This window comes from Anopheles merus, chromosome 3L (assembly GCF_017562075.2).
Source record: "Anopheles merus strain MAF chromosome 3L, AmerM5.1, whole genome shotgun sequence".
Lineage (NCBI taxonomy): Eukaryota > Metazoa > Arthropoda > Insecta > Diptera > Culicidae > Anopheles > Anopheles merus.
The window spans coordinates 5,422,108-5,441,237 of NC_054085.1; the positions used below are offsets into that span (position 1 = coordinate 5,422,108).

A 19,130-nucleotide genomic window follows, 5' to 3' on the forward strand; every position below is an offset into this window, starting at 1 on the left:
TTAATGAGATTGAGTTTGCAGCGATCCGGGACTGTACGGACGATTCATTTCGATGTAGACCGATCCCTGACCGCCAGACCGAAACCGAACCGAACATGGTGGTTTTTTTCCCCAAGTGTTCGTGCAATGTGCACAGCTTTTTGTGCACAGCAGCAGGAACACGTTAGAATCCGGTCAGATAAAAGTTTTTCATTTTTCCGTAAGTTCAGCTCGGTATAAACTTTTTCACTAAATACTTGAGAATGCCCAGAGAGTTAGGTAAGTGTACGTGTCAATTGATATGCATATTCAAAGATGGTTCATTTTTCTTGTGTAGAAATTTATGCAGTACTACATTGTATGGAAGTGCAAATGAAAAGCTTGCAGTAAATAGGATCTAGGGCGTTGGCAAAAATTGAAACATATACCCTTGTTAATTGATTATTGCTTGACTTTTTCTTTGCATTATTTTCTATGAGATCAGGGAGGTTCAGGTCCAGATATTCAGTAACTACTAATGTTGTTTTTGATTAATAAATAATGCTAATAAATAAGCCAACAGTTTTCACGTTAACGGCAATTAAAAATATTTGTCCCTTGGTAATACATCCGACATGTATATAATTCCTAACCAGTGTTGGTGTTGTTCAAGTGATGCTTGGCAGCGTAATGGTTTATTTTATGGAACCTATGTCTCCTTACCTGGTATAATGGGGATTGGCCCGGAAATATGATTAAAAGTAACGTTATTACTTTCCACTTTTCACTCATCTAAACACGCTCGTTAGCTACATGCCTGCACCGAGGCAATCAAGTCATTAGAATGATTAAGAAATTACACACGACGTTAAAGCGGGTTTCAAATTTGTTTACCCATCCGGTGCAGTTTAATCCCATCAAAACACACACGCACACACACAAACCCCCCTTGATGTAGGGGGTGGTGCGAATGGCATGTGGAATGATATTGCGGATTAATTACTTTGGCATATCTCTGTAAGTGTGAGCAATGGTTGAATCTTTTTCAACTTTGATGCCTTATTGTACGCTTTTTGATAGCTGTTGATTTAATGCATGTTTCTGAGAGAAAAAACAGGAATGAATGCTGGCTACACGTGTGTCTGACTTTCCAGTTCCGATGAGAGGCGTTAATATTATGCCAGCTGGCGGTTCTTCGCATCAATTAAACTCGTCAGCCGTCACACAAACCACGCGTCAACATTGTTTTGCTCTTTAACATTCGAATATTTTCAGTCACATCACATCGAATTCTGTACACCAGCACACACACAGAGCAAAACTGAGGGAGACATTTTTGGTTAGCCGAAAGCCAAGAATTTTCTCGGTGGCTATGGCCGGATGTCAAGGTTTCACCAAACAAGCGAGAGTAACGTAACTTTGATGCTCATTATGTTGCCCCCGTACAATTTGAGCGAGCAAAAGTTTTCACACACCACAAAAACCCAATCCTTCAAACGGTACGCCGTGGCAAGAATCTAGTCCTTCGATAATTAGCACCACCCGGTACGTGCGCTCCAATGAACCCCGCACACGCAGGAAGTGCGTATGCGAGTGTGCTTCCGGTTGAGTATGGTTCGTACGTTGCACACCTACAGAACCGACGGCAGATAATAATAAGGAAGTACGCCTTTCGGGGCACAAGATAGATCGCACGTCGAAGCCGTACTGTAGGGAAACTTTTCGCTTGAATTGTGGTTCTTGTGGGATTGGGATTGATGAGGCTTTTCGCCAGTCCCGCATGAAAAAAAAACAGACATCTTCCCTCTTTCCTCGGATCTACGAACTCAATGTGTGGTGTACATTAGAGTCGCTCTGTTTCCTTACTACACTAAGTACACGGTATGGCTAGATCGCCGGATGCAGGAGTTTTCTCATTAAAAGCCGCCCGAAAAGCCTCTACGCGCTTCATGGGCATGAAAAGCAAAACTGACGCCCCAATTAAAGAATGCTTCGGTGCATAAATAACGTGCCACACCGGTCGGTTTGGATGCTTTCGTTTAGCAGCGAAAGAGGAAAGTTTTCGAGAGACGGAGTGACTTCCTTTTTCCGGCGTATTTCTCTGCCGTTTGTGCGACAATTACCCTACACCTTCCGGGCGCTTATTTGCGCCATTCTTGATGCTCATCGTCCAAGGATGCTCCAGTGGGACAATGCCCAACGATTGAACGATTTATTTCGGACGATGCTGAACGGCATCGTGTGGGATAGGTAAGTGTTTTTCTACGAGCCTCCATAAGTCGGCAGCCGGAAATCTATTGAAAGAAGCTGCTCTATACAGAATGCGGTGAATAATTTTGAATAGTGATTCTGTAAAGCAGCGTGTTCTTTGTTATGCAGCGATAGAATCACTTCAAGAACTTGTTTTCAGAAAGACATTTATTATCTTACTGGGTCGAAGTGATGGCCGGTGCGCTTTAGGTGGAGGAGGTTTAATATTCAAGAATATGAATGTAATGGTAAGCAGATTTTGTAACAAAAAAAAAACATAGTTTTGCATAGACGTTTAAAAAAGCACAGAAATTAAGTTTGAAGAGTACTGATACAATAATATGGAATAACATTCATGAATAAAATTAAATGGCCATTGAGCTAGTTAAATATCTCAAAGACAGTTGAAAACGCAACTGAAAAGTTTGCATAACAAAAATTAAAGATGAAAAGATTTAAAGACACAACTTCATCTTGACAACGAAGAATATATTTTGATATTTCGATGGATGTGGGGATCCAATATTTTTGTTTTGTGGCTATTTTATTTCGTTTCCAGAGTGATTTATCTAAATTGCAACATTGCTATATTTGAATTTTACAAGATACGTTTTTTGCCAGATAAAACATAATATAGAACCAATTTGATTCGAATAGATAGATGTGCCCTTGATAACTAAGATGCGTTATTTATATTCTGAACATTAACTAGTAATAGTACAACAAATTAGCCGTTCTCATGGTACAGTCGTCAACTCGTACGACTTAACAAGATGCCCGTCATGGGTTCAAGCCCCAAATAGACCGTGCCGCCATACGTAGGACTGACTATCCTGCTATGGGGGGAAATCAATAAGTCACTGAAAGCCAACCCCACAAGTGGGTTGGCAGGCCTTGACCGGCATCGGTTGTTGAGCCAAAGAAGAAGAAGAAGTACAACAAATTTGGTGCGTAAGCTCAAAGTAAGAGTTATTTTTGGGAATGAAGTAACTCTGAATTTAAAAGTTTGACCAAATAGAGACATTTTGGAAATATGGGACATATAATACCTTAACATATAATTATGAGCTACGAATATAATTTCGAAGTCTCGAAAGCTTGTAAAGGCTGGCATGACCTCGTAGGTTGTTACGTCAATAAGAAGAATAATAAGAAGCTCAAGCTCGATGAATCTTTGGAGATTTATGATTTGTGAATCTTTTGATATTCATGAGACTTTGAGATTCATGCATCTTTGAGAATCGAGACGCAGATTTATTGAATCATTTCAAAGATTTATTCTGATTCTTGAATCTGAATCAGATTTTCCCAACACTAGTGCAGACTAGCACCGAAGAAAACTGTTGACTGAAATATTCAAAATAATAATATATTTGTTTTACCTTTACAAAATCATTGCGGAACGCATTATACTTACTATTGAGAGTCGTATATTGGATAAAAGAACCTACGGGATCGATATACACTAGATGTTCAATTTGTCTACATATTCACACAAATTCAGAATGAAGAGTGTTCAAACCGAAACGAAATTTTAACATGATTGTGTTACTCGCCTGGCAGAATGTTACCATACGATTTGCTAAAATTGTTAATCATACATAACCATTGTATGAATTATGTCTAAAATACTCTTATATATACTCACAACATACAACATGTTCAATTATGCCACGGATTATGCATACAATCGAGAAACAAATCGTGTTGCAAAAACATGAGAGCAAAAATCGAAAACAATATTAATCCATTTGCATGTTTGATTATGCATCTTTGATGGATATTAATTAACCTACCCGCCTATTACTGACAGGATGGTTTTTAGCGATCTGCCTAAACCCCCCTAGAGCTGGTACGAAAATCAATACTTTTGGATTAAATTTCTCTCTCCCGAGAATGATTGGCTATGACAAAATGTGACAAATGTAAATAATTAACCCACTCCGTACCAAATCCCGTACGCTTTGCACTCACTAATTGTCAGATGAGTTTTAGTTTCTACGCGACCATGGTTGTTGATCATGGCTTTAGGGTTAGGGAAACACATCTCCAGTACATCCCCGGGAGAGATTATTTAATGTTGCAAGCTTGCGGCGTTGGTGGTACAATGCGGAAATGTTAGTGAAGGCTTATCCTGCACGCTAAAGAGATATCGCGTTTCGCATCCATTCCGGTCGATGGAACACTCTAATGGAATTCAAATCAATTCCGATCCGGTTAACTCACCCGTACATGATATTTGATTATATGTATGCGAAACGGGTTGATTGACATAATTACAACACATCCGGGGTATGCTACCAGGTGCTACAGCCAAGGGCTGGATTCGTGGCAAAGCTCTAAATGCAAATCAAGGCCGCGCCACTAACGAAGACGGATTGCGCGATTACACCGTACGCGGTTCGACATCGAAGGCCTGTTCTAGTCAGGGAAACGGCTCCCGCGAGGGTTCGTAATCAATCGTCTTGCACTACATCGATATAGCTCGAAAACGTGTATGAGGACGCTTAGTTTGTCTGATTAAATGTTTAGTGAGAGCTATCATCACGCTTTATATTTTCCAAGCGGGTAATAATAAGTAAACACATGTTATTTCAAAATTATTTTAATACAGGGTTTCCCACGATTTATTGGTCAGATCCCATGATTTTTTGGTGCGTTCCCACGATATTTTGGTCGTATCCCATAGATTTTTGGTTCGTTCCCATAATAAATTGGTATTTTCCGCTTGGATATCAATACAATGGGACCAAAAAATTCTGGGAAACGGCCAAAAAATCGTGGGAACGCACCAAAAAAATATGGGAACTCACTAAAAATTGATGGGATCCAACCAATAAATCGTGGGAAACCCTGTAATGTTTTACCGACGGGAAGACACTTTATGAAAGAATAGCAATATGGTTTTTTTTGTTTCATAATGTAGATCAAGCTTTGCTAGAATTGATTTGTGTTGCCTATCGTAAGCGAAGATATTCCTGGATAAATGTATGCGTTTAACATGCATAACAATATTATTCAAAGATGGAAGCACATCTACAAAATTATGTAGAGTTAAATTATCATTTACATGTCAGCCAATCCGATGTAAATACATTTTAATTTACTTCTATTTTGTGATGTGTATTTATTTTAGAAAAGACGAGAATTATTCAACCGCCACGGGTATGTTTAATGCCGTCCTTTTTGAGTTCGTATAATGTTATATACAGGGTTTCCCACGATTTATTGGTCAGTTCCCATGATTTTTTGGTGCGTTCCCACGATTTTTTGGTCGTATCCCATAGATTTTTGGTTCGTTCCCATAATTTATTGGTATTTTCCGATTGGATATCAATACAATTGGACCAAAAAATTCTGGGAAACGACCAAAAAATCGTGGGAACGCATCAACAAAATATGGGAACCCACCAAAAATTGATGGGAACCGACCAATAAATCGTGGGAAACCCTGTAAGTACTATATTAGTCTTATCCTGCTGTCTTATAAATAATTTAATGACTTTAATGCTTGGTGTCAATCTGATTCCACCTTTGCCGTGTTTGTCGAAATTTGTCGAAAAAAAAAAACATCAAAATCTTTATCAGGGTTCACTTACCTACAACACTGAGCGTGACGAAGTAGCTGCGCACTGGTTGGGTAGAAATCTGGCATTCATAGATTCCGGCGTCCCTTTTTTGGGCCCACTTTATCTGCAGCGTCCAGTCGTCGACGTCTTTGTGATGCGTCGCCTGGAATCGCTGGTCGGACGTGTACGTGTAGCTGCCGACGGTGAGTATGTGAATGTCTCGGTGCCTTATCCACGAAACCTGCCCATCCCAACCGGTAGCCATGAGTCATCGGATCCATCCGAAAGATATCCCATTTCGGAGCCACAGCAGTGATGGAATGCCAACCACCGGGGTGTTTTGGAGTAGCATGAAATGAGAAATTGTTCGTGAAGAGTAAATATTTAATTTGATTATTCAAAACGAGGAATACGGAACTGCCGCTGGAGAGAAATGATGGGATTTTCGTTCCTGAGGCACTCTGAAATCTATGAGAACTGGGATGACCTTTTTTTGTTTTGACTTCCCACTCCGATTGGAAACGGAACTTTGCTCTGGGAAGATTTAATGTGCTTAATAATTTCTCAATGGCTTTCATCCGCAAAGCCTTCCATCCTCAAGTAGCCTTTTTTGATGGGTGATCTTGTTCTCCTTTTCATCTCACGGAAAGGGTCTACTTTCACGTCGCCTGCCAACGTCGATTTGCAATGAATACTAAATTTCCTACCTCTCAAATAATCGCGAAGGCAAAGACTTTGGAAACACGAGACTATCGACCTTTTTGTAGGATGAATTTGCAAAGAAGTCGCGTCGTAGAACGGTAGCGCTAAAAGTCGCCATTCATCTTGAGAAGTTTTTAAGGTAACATCTGCCAGTCGCTGGACACGCGTTGTTTTTGCGTGCGGAGGACGTTGCTACAGTTAAGCGTTTTCACAAGAAACGTTCAACATTACCCATGGTGAATGGTGCAGGATAACTTTTCTTTTCAAGGTTTGGCTTTTGTGAAGATTAAAGAAAAGCTTTTTAAATTTGAATCTTTTTCTACTTCTGAATTAAGAATCTCTATAGATAAACACATGGATTAAGAGTTTTATGGGGCACGAACATTTGTTGAGCATGTTAAAGAGTGTTTGAATGCGATTTTTTATTGCTCTAAGTATATGTATCAAAAAACTTAAAATATTGGTATCCTACTATACTTCGAAAGCAAAATTCATTCGCAGCCAAAGAAACAGGTGTTGATTAATTAAAATTGAGTTTAGAAAGAAAGAGTTAGTTTAAAGAGAAGTGGTCATCCGCGAGGTTATTTGACACAAAAACCGTTGTCGGTCAAGGCCTGCCACTATTGGGGTTGGCTTTCAGTTACTTATTGATTATCCTTAGCAGGATAGTCATTCAGGATGCTACGGGGGGACGGTCCAAATGAGGCTTCAACCCATGACCGCCATGTTGTTAAGTTGTACGAGTAGACGACTGTACCACGTATGTGTATGTAGATTAATAGATGAATCGAACAATCGCGCGGCCGATAAAATATTGCGATGGCGACAATATAAGGGAAAACTATTGATAACGCAACTTTGGTCATCTTCCACAAACAAAAAACACGGATTAAAGCAACTAATTTTTTGACATATCTGCCTCGACTACCGCATTAAGTTTCTGTTTTTGAGAGTTTTGAGGGTTCATCATAAGGGTGCAGATGCTTTCGGAACAAATGGAATGTAGGTCGAATAGATTTTCATGACAGTTTATCAACATTGGAATTAAATTTTGCCATCAACATAATAAAACCATACTTATTTTTTAGTGTTTCTTCTTTTAGCTAGCTTGGACACTGCCGCAAGAGCAGAATTGTTTCGCCCAAATAAGATAATTTTCATGGCTTTCTACCAGCCGGTAGAAAGAACAGCTTTTGAATCGATCGTGTGTCTCGAAAAGCCCGCTAGCAAGCAGCAATTAAGAACCGGTCCCTTTAGTTGTTTTGATCGTTTCAACTGGGCATCCCTTTCAGCAACTTCTTAAACATGATAAGCCTAACGACATTCCGGCGTTTGGCAGTACATCAGAAAATAAAATAAGTTTCAAGCGGCTGCTCGATGATACCGGTACCGAAGCCTCCTAAATGTAGCGAGATAGAGGACGAAAAGTACTTAAAACCAAACGATCCACCCGTCGGACCATAACTCTTTCGGCTTTTGTAATCGACGGGTGCGGGCGACCTGTTAATTATAGCCATCGAATGAAAATTTACGAACTGCTGCAACCATTTGCGTTCCAGACTGCTTTACGCAAAAGGCTCTTTTTTACGGGGGCACCTTTGATCATTCCATAGTGTTTGTACGCTCCTTCGCCAAAAGGTAAAAAGGCGAGAACCCTATCCCGAGATGATGTTTGCAATTAATGAAGCCCAAAAGTCAGCAATTGTTGGGTATACTTTTTTTCTTCCCCGTGTATTCCAAAATCGTTTGTTGGCAAGCATCCTTCGCCGTAAAACAAAAACGACCAGCACAAGCAAATTATTTTGTCTTTCCGTTAATGAATGTTTATTTTCCCGAGGTCGGTACCAGCTTCCGCGATCGGCACTCATCATACGCGCTACGGGCCACACCGCCACTTTTTCGCGATACGTTTGTATTGTTGATGTGGTGCGAAAATTTAATCGAATCGTAGAAAACCCCTTTGGCGTGCCCGGAACGGCAACGTGTACCAAGCGGTGGCTTGTGCGCTTGCTGGTGAAGGTTTGCATAAATTTTGGCTTTTTTGGCGAGTCATCGAAACAAAATGTTGTACACACGTGCATCGCACACAAGTTGTTTGATGTTGGATAATTTAAATAATTATGGATGGCTCCGACGTCAGAAACAGCCTCATTATTCACAGTGAAATAACAAGTCGAGCGAGGGAAAATTACGAATGGTAGCAAATGTGCTGATAAGTTAAATGTTCCCCACAAGTTCAATAAATGAATGGCGAAAGCCAAAGAATTGCGTGTCGTTTAAAACAAAAAAATATGAATGGAAAATTCTAGCTTGGTAATTAATTGATCAACAAATGATTTAATAAGCAATTCTCGACTAAATTCTTAACCTCGTCTTATATTTGTGTTTAACATTTTTGACAACATTTTGTAGTTTTCTTCTATTTTGATACACATTATTTAATAACATTGAAAGCAATATTTGAATTATTTCAATTATTCACTGCTGCAGTTGAATGAAATGTTCGAAAGCCGTAAAAATATATTTTTCAAAAGGATGCGAGCATTTAAGTTAACCGCTTGTTAAAACACTTGTTAATGCTTCTCTCTTTCTTTTACGAGATCTTCAGGCATTTGGCTGTATAAGCTTCTTATATTTTTGTACCCCATCTGCGAACAGTAAGGACTGACTAGCTACATGTAAAAATTTATGTTGGTAATCAAATAGAATCGAATCTTGCAGGAGCCTACGTGGCTGTAGAAAAGACCGCCTAGTAGCTCCCAATTATACGTTAGTATTGTTAAATCAGTATGGCAGTGTGATTAAATCATAATTCACGCAACCAACACCTACACACGTCTGGTTAACTTAGTAAACCGTTAAAGCATTGCATTTCTGGGGCACTTTCAGATGCAAAGCCCGAGGGCAAATGAATGACATTATAATCCTTGCTGTCAACGTGTCCCTTACGACTCTTTCGTGGTTGGCTTCTAGGGTACAGCAGTGCCTCCTCGTAGGCTGCATTTATGTGATAACATTGCATATGGATCTGGTTTTTTGGAGTGGTGCAAAATCCATACAACATATGTTTGATGAACGGAGTGTACCTAAGCGGAGCGACGCAAAGCGCATGCTGAGTTGACAGTGAGTTGCATCTTACCGTTTTGTTGCCCAGGTTCTTCACCCGGCAGCTCAGATAAGCGGATTTGCCAACGAGTCCGGTCACATTCCTCGGCGTTGTGTCGTCAAAGTATGGTTCATCCCATTTGCTTTGCGAGCTCTGCCCCGGTGTCTGCTGTTGGGCGTGATGCACGCCACCGAACTGGCTGGAGGATCCGGACGCAACCGAACCGGACGCCACGTACGTGCGCAGATGGGCCGTGCTGGTATCGAGGAATGATTTATATCCATCGTAGGGCTGATGAGGCTGGATGCCACCGCTGGTGATATCTGTAATTGGAACGCGCGCGCGCCACAGCAGCAAGCACGGCGGTAGATGGAGAGGAAAATTGTATCAGTACATCGATCACGCAAAAGCCAGCAGTCGGCGGTTTTCCACCCATCCGCTTGTCGGGGAACCTATGCTACTTGACGGGGGAGAGATTGTGGTTTATTAGTTAGAGGTGTGGCTGACTGTGGGAGCAATCGTTGGCACGCATACGGTGTCGCACCGATGGGAAAACTTGGTGGGTTCGCAATTGTATTTACGTGCGGTCGGTTGCGATGGTGTTTATACTCATCTGGTGGTTGTTTCGTATAGCATGGGTACCCCATTACCTAACCTCTCGATCGATGCGTATTGTCACAGACAATTTCGTTTGTGGCTTCCGCTATTCTTCTGCTCTCCGCTCCGCACAACATTACAGGTACATAACTACCAGCAAACATCACCATGAATCTGTTATCGCAGCTGATGGGTATTATCTTCCCATCAGCAACCACCCAAAGCGATTGGACTTGGAGGCAGACGGTTTGGAAGTTTCAGTGCACACCGTGCATAAAACAGTGAGTTTCCAGTGCGGTGGACAGCGCTGGTAACGGTGAAATGGTACCCTGCTACCGAAGATGGATGGACATGTGGTGCCCGTCTAGTAAGGTTTCCTGCCTTGCCAGCTACTACAGTAAGGGTGCCCTTTTGCCGTTGATACTAATAAATAATACAACACACTCGTTGGACAATCATTTTTCATTTAAAATAAATGATCCGTCAGAAATGGTGGACGGTTGGTACGGGATTAATTTAGCTTCGCAGCGAAAGGTTGCAGTAATTCTTTACGGGTTAAATGAAAGATGAAAGGGGTCAGTAACGTTAGCTTAACGAAGAAAAATGACCACGTCAAAATCTGAGAGGAAAAAAACTCAACCTTCGTTTGGCTTATTTTAGTTCTGTATCGAAATCAGAAAAAGAACATAATAACGCGATTTTAAACAATTTCAATAATGGCATCAATTAACTTTAATAAATTACTGCCGCACGAACGTTGAATATTATATTAATTAGTACTTGCGGTGAAAATTATCATAGCATGAGCTAACGAAAAGAAATGTCTTTAAGTGACATGAGAACACTTGCATTGTGGGAATGCACTATTGAGATCAACATTATACCATTTACCTATTTACATCAGACTTGGAAGGTGCTCGTCCGCTTCAATTAATCTGCAGGCTATCGGCAGCTTCAAAGCAACCAAATATTGCTAATACAAAATACAAAAAAAATCTGTTAGACTAAATAAGTATAGTCAGATTTTAATCAAGCCATTAGTAAGCTATAAATCCAACAAAATGCACTACTCAAAATACACAATGTTAATTGCTCCAGTTTTGATACTAGAAACTGAAAATGAAACAAATATGTTAAGATTCATTACGTTGCGTTGTTATGCAAAAAGCTCGCCCTACTATTAGGCTCTACTTTTGTCGATGATCCTTGAGCAGACAGACCGCTGCTTAACTCATACAAACAAAGCACTCACACTTACGGCAAATAATAATACCCTTGGCGGTGGTGTATGCCAGCTATGATATCGTCCTCACCTTTTAATATGAACCTCTAATAAACCCACACTGCAAGCGTATACCCAAGATACATAAGCTCATTCTGCTGTTTGTTCAGAAGGTGTCTTCTCAGCCTGGGCGCATCCTTCTGCAAACGAAAGCTGCAATGTCTGTGTTGCAATGCAACGAAGATAAATACACAAAACTTGTTTTTTTTCTCTACCGCCTTTGTTCGCTTTGCTCGGTACGTTTGCGTGGCCATTGCACCATATACATACGTATATAGGCGTGATGGGTCTGTTTAAGTGTTCTTTTAGACTCTGCCGCCAAATTAGAACGGTTGAAAAGATCCAGATGTGAGCTTTTTTTTTTCTTTCAAGCGCTGTTACCGAACGAAATTCGCAACATGAACTCGGCTACAAGCAAACCAGTGTGCCAGAAGGTTGACTTTGAGCCATACCCGTGCCTTTGAGTGTTTGCTCAGCTGCACCGAAAAGCGTCATCCGGGTGAAAGTACATTTAACCGACTAAATTGGGGAGTTTCACAACAAACACATACACTCACACGAACATGTGACTTAGACCTCGACAAGCGTACAGTCAAAAACAGCCGAAAAGCTAAAAAAGGCTACCCGTGGATCCCGTGAGGGTTGTGTCCTTTTTTTTACTGCTTGATTTGAAAAATATATATATTTCCACTTTTTGACACAGTTTCCACCCTGCAAGCCAGCCCTGGTGCATCAGATTCTTTCACGTACCCCGTCAAAGTGCAGTAAAAGTTTTCGCGCTGCAAGGAAATGAAACACACTTCAAAAGTACAGCACGCATTCGCGCCGGATGCTTACTTGTTCGAGGTTATGGCTGCAAGGTGAGCAAGGAGGCCTCGTATAAACGGTAACAGCGACTCGAAAACAGCTACCAATGCTCTACCCACGGCCAGCTACCAAGGCAACAGAAGGGAGAGCGAGCATGAAATTCTTGTCCTATTTCAATAAAGTTTGTGTTTGCCTGCTGAATTATAGCGTTAGTTTTCCATAAATTACATTGTCGCCCGTCGACCGTGTTTCAAGCCGTTTTCCGAAATACTGTCACGGTGCGATCTTTGCTACTACTTGCTTATAGCAAACACACGTGCATCGTTTGGCCAAAGGTACGCTTTCTAGCTCTAGGAGAAGGATTGCAATAGTACAGAGCCACGCGTTGGAAAGTAGAAGCATTGCTTTTGGTGCAAGTGGAACCTGAAATGTTGGCAGGGTTTGGAGACAAATGCCGGCGATGTAAAGTTATGATCCGGTACTGTTTGTGGAAGATTTCAGTTCGCTAGGGTGAAACGATGAGGCGGAAACGGAATAAGACTTCCATTTTTACGGGCAACATAAATAAACGAAATTTTGGTTCAAATTCTTGCACGATGGAGCTGTTTGTAAAATAATCAGACAATTGTTTACCTTTGAACATTCGAAACGAAATTCGTGCAAAATTCAAACATCCTCAAATCATTTTCTTTATTCGCACATTTATTCACAACATTTTGTTTATAAAACAGCTCTCACGGGAGTATTTTATGAAAATAATAGTTTGATTTTGATAGTCAATACAAAATCTTTATATTCATCAAATATATAGAATTCTGATACACGACATAAATCTTAAAAGGCTTTAGATAGGTAAATGTAGAAGCATTCATATCATCATTTAACAAAGAAGATTAGATTTAAATTTATTGACCCTTAAACTGCTTATTTTTATGTATTATTCTACCACGATCGAAACCAGAGCGATTTTTCATGCCTCTGGATGTCTCTTTCAGCTAAATCCTTCATTTTATATGCCCATCTTCCTTTCTTGAGCCTAAAACTAGCTGATACAGCACAATCTCCAGATCAGCCGCAAGATGTTCGTCCGGTTCGCCTGGCCGGAAGGATAACACCACTGGATACACATCGCCGAACGTGACAAATGAGTGTGCTGGATGTATTTTAATTATTTACCGCTTCATAAACTCTCACTTTATCTCCCGGATATATTGGGTAGGAAGATAATCTGCATCGAAAGAACCAGGAGGATGAAGATCAAAATAGAGTCCGCCTTTTTAAATTATGCTTACAATAGACTTCATAACGGAGGCCTCACAAAGGTTGAAAAGAACTTACTTGAGGGAAAGGTAAAGTTGGAAGTGGGTCCATAAAATTATGGTTCAGTTTTTCATCGACCCGACCTTCAAGAATGTCGCACGACGCTATTCGAAAAATGTAACACGCCGTCGCCTTCTTCAGCCGGTACCAACATTGCTTCGGTAAAATAACTCAAACCTTGTGGTTTTAAAACGGCCCAAACGGTAGACTTTGGGGCTTTCTATGAAGCTTTATGCATTTATACTTTACGTCCTTCGTTCTAGATGATCCACAAGATCAACCATTACACGATGGGTTGGAGGCAAGGTCCTGCCAGGGCATCCAGTGTCCAGCGGTTGAATGGAAAGAAATAATCTACTGTTGGGTTCATCCACAATCCATCGGTGGTATGCTACACCGACGGAACGACCAGAGCCACGGGAAGGCAATCTTTGCACAGCGGGTGTTTTCGGTTTATTGCCAAGAAGATATATTAACTACTGCGCCATGCTAGTGGCTGGGGTAAAGTCGGATCCTACCTCATAGATGGGCAAATATTTATTCACCTTTACCAAAATTGGACCGCTCAAAATGTCACGAGAAGTTATTTCCTCTTTCCGTTCCGTTCCGGACGGAACTCAACGCACTCGGGCAAGCCAGTTTTTACGATCGTACGATAGCGGTCCTGGTGGACATTAATTTACCTGCAACCGGTGGTGGGGTCTTATTAGGATCATCGAGAAGAATCTGGCGGGGAAAACTTTATGGGAGACTAATTTATGAGGTAGCTACCGTTTATTTTATTTTTTTTTGTCCAAACATTTGATTTCTGCCCTGTAGTTGGCTTCTTTACATTAAAATTGATGCAATTTAAATTCCTTAGAGTACATCACATCATTTACGCTAGGTCAAATTAACCTCAACATTGCCCCGCGCTAGACGCAAACAATCACCTGTACGGCATTAGGAGCACTCTTTGCATGAACCTAAACCGACTCTCGGTTTCTTAAAGATGAACCTTGTCGTGCTTATCCTCCCGGGGATTTACGACTATTTTGCTCTATAAAAGAAGTCATTGCCGCTCGTAATGAGCTTGGATGGCGCATAGAATATCCCGTTAAGCGTTTGTTCGGAAGCGAACTGCAGGTACTAACAAGATTTTAGAAAGATACCCACCCATCCCATGAAAAAAAAACACTTTTCGAGAGCAGTTTGTTTGTTTAAATTTCAATGGTAAGTTGATTTTCTTCATTGACTGTTGCGCCAAGGATAAGTAGATTTTGTTTTGCTGTTTTGTAGCTGTTTCGTTGTTTTCAAATACGAAACGTGGGACGAATTTTAGGGATCCACGGTACGTTCGGCAAACTTTCCAGGCAAACCATTCCCATGGTGATGCCAAGCGTTCCGATGGTTGTAAACAGGTAATTACTTCAATAAAGTTAAATTTTGCTTTCCACGCCTCGTGTTGCTGCTTGCGAGACGCATCCGTATAGCATCTCGGTGTTTCGCCTCTGGGTACCAGTCGAAATTCAGTAAAAAACATAACGAAATAAGATTGCAATAAATCACTTGTTCGACTGTTTTGCAACAAGTGTTCTGTTTTGTGAAGCAGTATGCTTTTATGGCGTGTTTTTTTGCGATAGAAGAATGAGGTAGTTAGGTAAAATTGTAAGTAAAGAGACGAAAAAAAGAAAATTATGTTTAATTCCAGAAATAATTTGCATGGTCATGGACAGAAATTTAAGTTAAACTTTTAAATAACAAACAAAACCTTATTTGTAAAACAGTCCAATATTTTGAATGTTTTCTTAACGTCAAAATCAAGTCTTTTGTAACTTCTTCATAATTTGGTAGTTGATAAAATAAAGTATATTTACAATCATAGATAATTCAAATTTCAAACCACTCTTGATAGAAAATTTCTCCGCGGGATGTTTTCTTTATCAATAAATTAAATAACCCGACGAAAAAAGGTCAAATTTCATACTTCTTCTAGTACGTGTGTCCTACTAGAAGATGCATAAGCATGTTTGGAAGAGCTCCAAACACACCAAGAATAATCGGTTGCGAATCACTGAAGTGGAAAATTAATACATATTTATTGCACTGCTCAATCGTGTCCCTCTAGTGTCCAACAGCCCTTGCAAATGACAAGCTGTTGAGAATGATCGGCACACAACTTAACCACCAACTTTAAGCTAACGGTACTACGTCACCGCTGGCCGGAGAAATGGTAGCATTCAATTTATTTTTATGGTCGCACATAAATATGCCAATACGTCTTGTCACGCCACAAATGGGTAGCATACGCTTCCAAACCACGGAAGTACCGATGAACGCAACTGACAGATGGCTAGTTTGAAGACCCTAGGCTACAGATGCTCTCGATGGTTGACGATATTACGAACCCCTAACGATATGGTATTTATTTTTATCAACGTAATCTCTATCCACATTTGGAAAAGGGACAAGGGTTCCCCAGCGAAAGTGGATCCTTTTCAAGAGGTAATGCCTGGGAGTATTTTTCTTGAGATTTGAGATTTCATAGATTGTATACTTACGTTCGAAAAGCAAACAGTCGATTAGGATATATAGTTGAAGTGAGCAAAAATCATTAAAACATTTATCAGGTAAATTGAAATTTAAATCTAAATGGGAATTTTACACCCAATGAACGTGCGTTTTAGCCGGTCTCATGGTACAGTCGTCAACTCGTACGACTTAATAACATGCCCGTCATGGGTTCAAGCCCCAAATAGACCGTGCCGCCATACGTAGGACTGACTATCCTGCTATGGGGGGAAATCAATAAGTCACTGAAAGCCAACCCCACAAGTGGGTTGGTAGGCCTTGACCGGCATCGGTTGTTGAGCCAAAGAAGAAGAAGAAGAAGAACGTGCGTTTTATCAGACTATAAGAAAAGGACTTTTTATCATGAAACCTTTTTACTTAATGATTGCAAAATGTGAATATTTTTCAGGCTGCGATCGATAATGGATGGAATTTAATCGTTATTGGATACTACTTATCAGCCCAAATATTGCTGAAATAAAATATAAGTTATTTGACATACGAGCAAACAATACGTTTTTGTTTATAAATGTGTAGATTTTTCGAATTGCGTTATAAATTCCATTTCTGATTGAAAAATGACGACTCAAAATCTATTTTTTTACAAATTTCTGGGCAAATTCCCATTACCCTGTAATATCAGCAGCATCCTTTGCATATGATACCGTGCGTTATTCTGTTTGAAACTGTGTCACGATTGAACAAAAAAGAGTATCCCACACACAATTCGAATCCGTCAGCTTCCCTGTAGGCTCGATAAATCAATCTGACACATTTCACCTTGGAAACGCTATTTAACAGGTGAAATCGAGAGTACTTTTCCATCTAATATATCACTTGAATCGTTCGTGAAAGAAAATGTATACATGTGTGTGTTCTTGTTCCACTCAAGTACGAAAATGTTTCCCATTCTACCACATCGAACATTAAGCGGGTTAAAGTCTCGAAAGGTGAAATGAGCTACGTTAACTGACGGTGCCAACGAAGCGTGGAAAATGTTCCCGATCAATTGCGTGTTTCTAAGCACCTTTTTCCGGCCACTTTTGCGTTCCATATCCACCTTACGACTGACGTGGCTTGGTAAGCAGCAGCGAATGAAAATGCCAACACCGACCGAGTGGAAAAAGTAATGCTTCAGATAGAAAGGTACGAGCTATCGGCCGTTAAGTGAAACATTGATTGAATTCCGACGGAAAGAAAAATTCGACTATCACAGCCCACCCTACGGTAAACAGCGTAGGGTGGGTAAGCAAGGTTCTGGATAGCTCAGCTTGAAACGGATTGCCGCTGGTTCTGGTTTTATTTTTCATTCGATCGCAGTCATTTTTCACAAATGTTCATGTGAACGTGCGGATGGCAGCTGCGTGAAGTGTGATATAAATTTGTATTTTGTGAGTATGCTTTGGAAAGGCAATTTTGTTCTTAGGAAGTAGATGGTTTTGGCACAGAAATGATAGGGAGCCAAAATAACCAGCACACGTCTATTGATTCTTATTTAAATTTAAAGGAAGGCAATGCGAATCCACACCGCGCCAGTTTAAAGTGGAAAATAATCTACGGCAATGCAGCAGCAAATTGGAGGCACCCGGCACGGTGAAATTTCCTCATAAGGATGGAAAAGCCATCCGTCGAGAGGGACAAAATGATGGCCGTGAAATTGATCTAATCCTTGATGATGGCAAACTTTTTATGGAATTTGACGAATGGTGTATTCGTGGCTGATGGGATTAGAAGCTTAGCTAAAATTTCAAGCTTGACATAGTTAGTGACAAGTTTAACCTACGGTTTAGTGGCATTTTGCAAGACAATTCGAAATGTTTTGATGTATAAATCTGAAAACGAGGCTTGATCGCTTTGATCAGAAAAAAATAAAATTAAATGTACTTTATGCGTTTTGATGCAGCAATAAAAATCAACTAAACTAAACTTGCTGTTGGGAGATTGAACAGTAAACTTGAAATGCCGTCGGGGGCCCCTTCGATCATCAGTCACAGGCTCTAATTTTTTTGCTGACGGGGGGGGGGGGGGGTGCAAATGATTTGCCAGCCTTGGGGCTCAACGGCCATCCTTAGCCCTTGTCGCTAGTACTCTGTCCATACGGCATAATGGTGATGGCGGCTGCATCGGCGGGGCCCCAGGCGACCGCCTAATCCGCCTACCGTTAGATACCCACTGCTAGAGAAACCATGTATCTTCAACGAACGCCTAGAAAACCTAAGATAATATGTTTCCAACAATGTTTTTTAAATAGTTTAAATAAGTTTACTGTTCAGAAAGAAATGCATCAATCATCCATGTCACTTGTTTTAAAATGTTTTCCTTTTTTGCTGCATTTCACTATTTGACTTTAATCGATTAGCATTTGATGGCGTTTGGCGCGAGTGAAAAATGTTTCTCTGATGATTAATCAATTTTTTGATTGATGATATCTTGCAAGCTGTATTTTTTTTTGAATGCTACAAAAAACTGTTTGTTTTCACAAAAACGCTAAACTCTCTAGAATAATAAAACCAGTGTTTTCCTGCACAAGTAATGATTCACGTATGGCTCTATTGGTAATGATTCTCTGGTAATAGCAAGGAGGCTCTATTATTATCCAGAATAATTCACTTTGCTGAACAAATGTTGCAAAAGTTTGTTGTTGCAGCTCGTGCGAGCAATAATGAAAATTGTTAGCAAAAAGTATTTCTATTTTGTTATAATTCAACTGATGTGAGAGCCTCATGCATGCCCGAAGGTAAAAACCTTTTGACACCCAATGATTGTCACGCAATTGAATTGAGAAAAGTTTGGCTTTCCCGCTTTCTTTCCTCTCGTCCCAGTTTGTGTTCCAGTACAATTGCTGGCCTTTTGTCACATATGGCAATCTGTTTTCAAATCCATATCGATGACGAAGGGACATAAAAATGAGTTATGTTTACGGTCTGCCAGACAGATTTACCAAAACTGGAACTGGGTGTGGTGTGGTTTTATTACGATTTGCAGAAAC

At 40.4% G+C, this 19,130-nt stretch overlaps 1 protein-coding gene across 7 annotated transcripts in view; it reads right to left on the reverse strand.

Moving 5' to 3' along the window:
- LOC121600617 (hemicentin-2-like) overlaps nucleotides 1-19,130 on the reverse strand; it is a 220,148-nt gene that overhangs the window by 15,445 nt on the left and 185,573 nt on the right. For all 7 annotated transcript variants that reach the window (XM_041929370.1, XM_041929366.1, XM_041929369.1 and 4 more), the window contains 2 exons: nucleotides 9,619-9,908; nucleotides 5,808-6,018 (listed from right to left, as the gene is read on the reverse strand). In XM_041929370.1, the coding sequence (XP_041785304.1) occupies nucleotides 5,808-6,018; nucleotides 9,619-9,908 (501 nt within the window). The remainder of the gene's footprint in view (nucleotides 1-5,807; nucleotides 6,019-9,618; nucleotides 9,909-19,130) is intronic.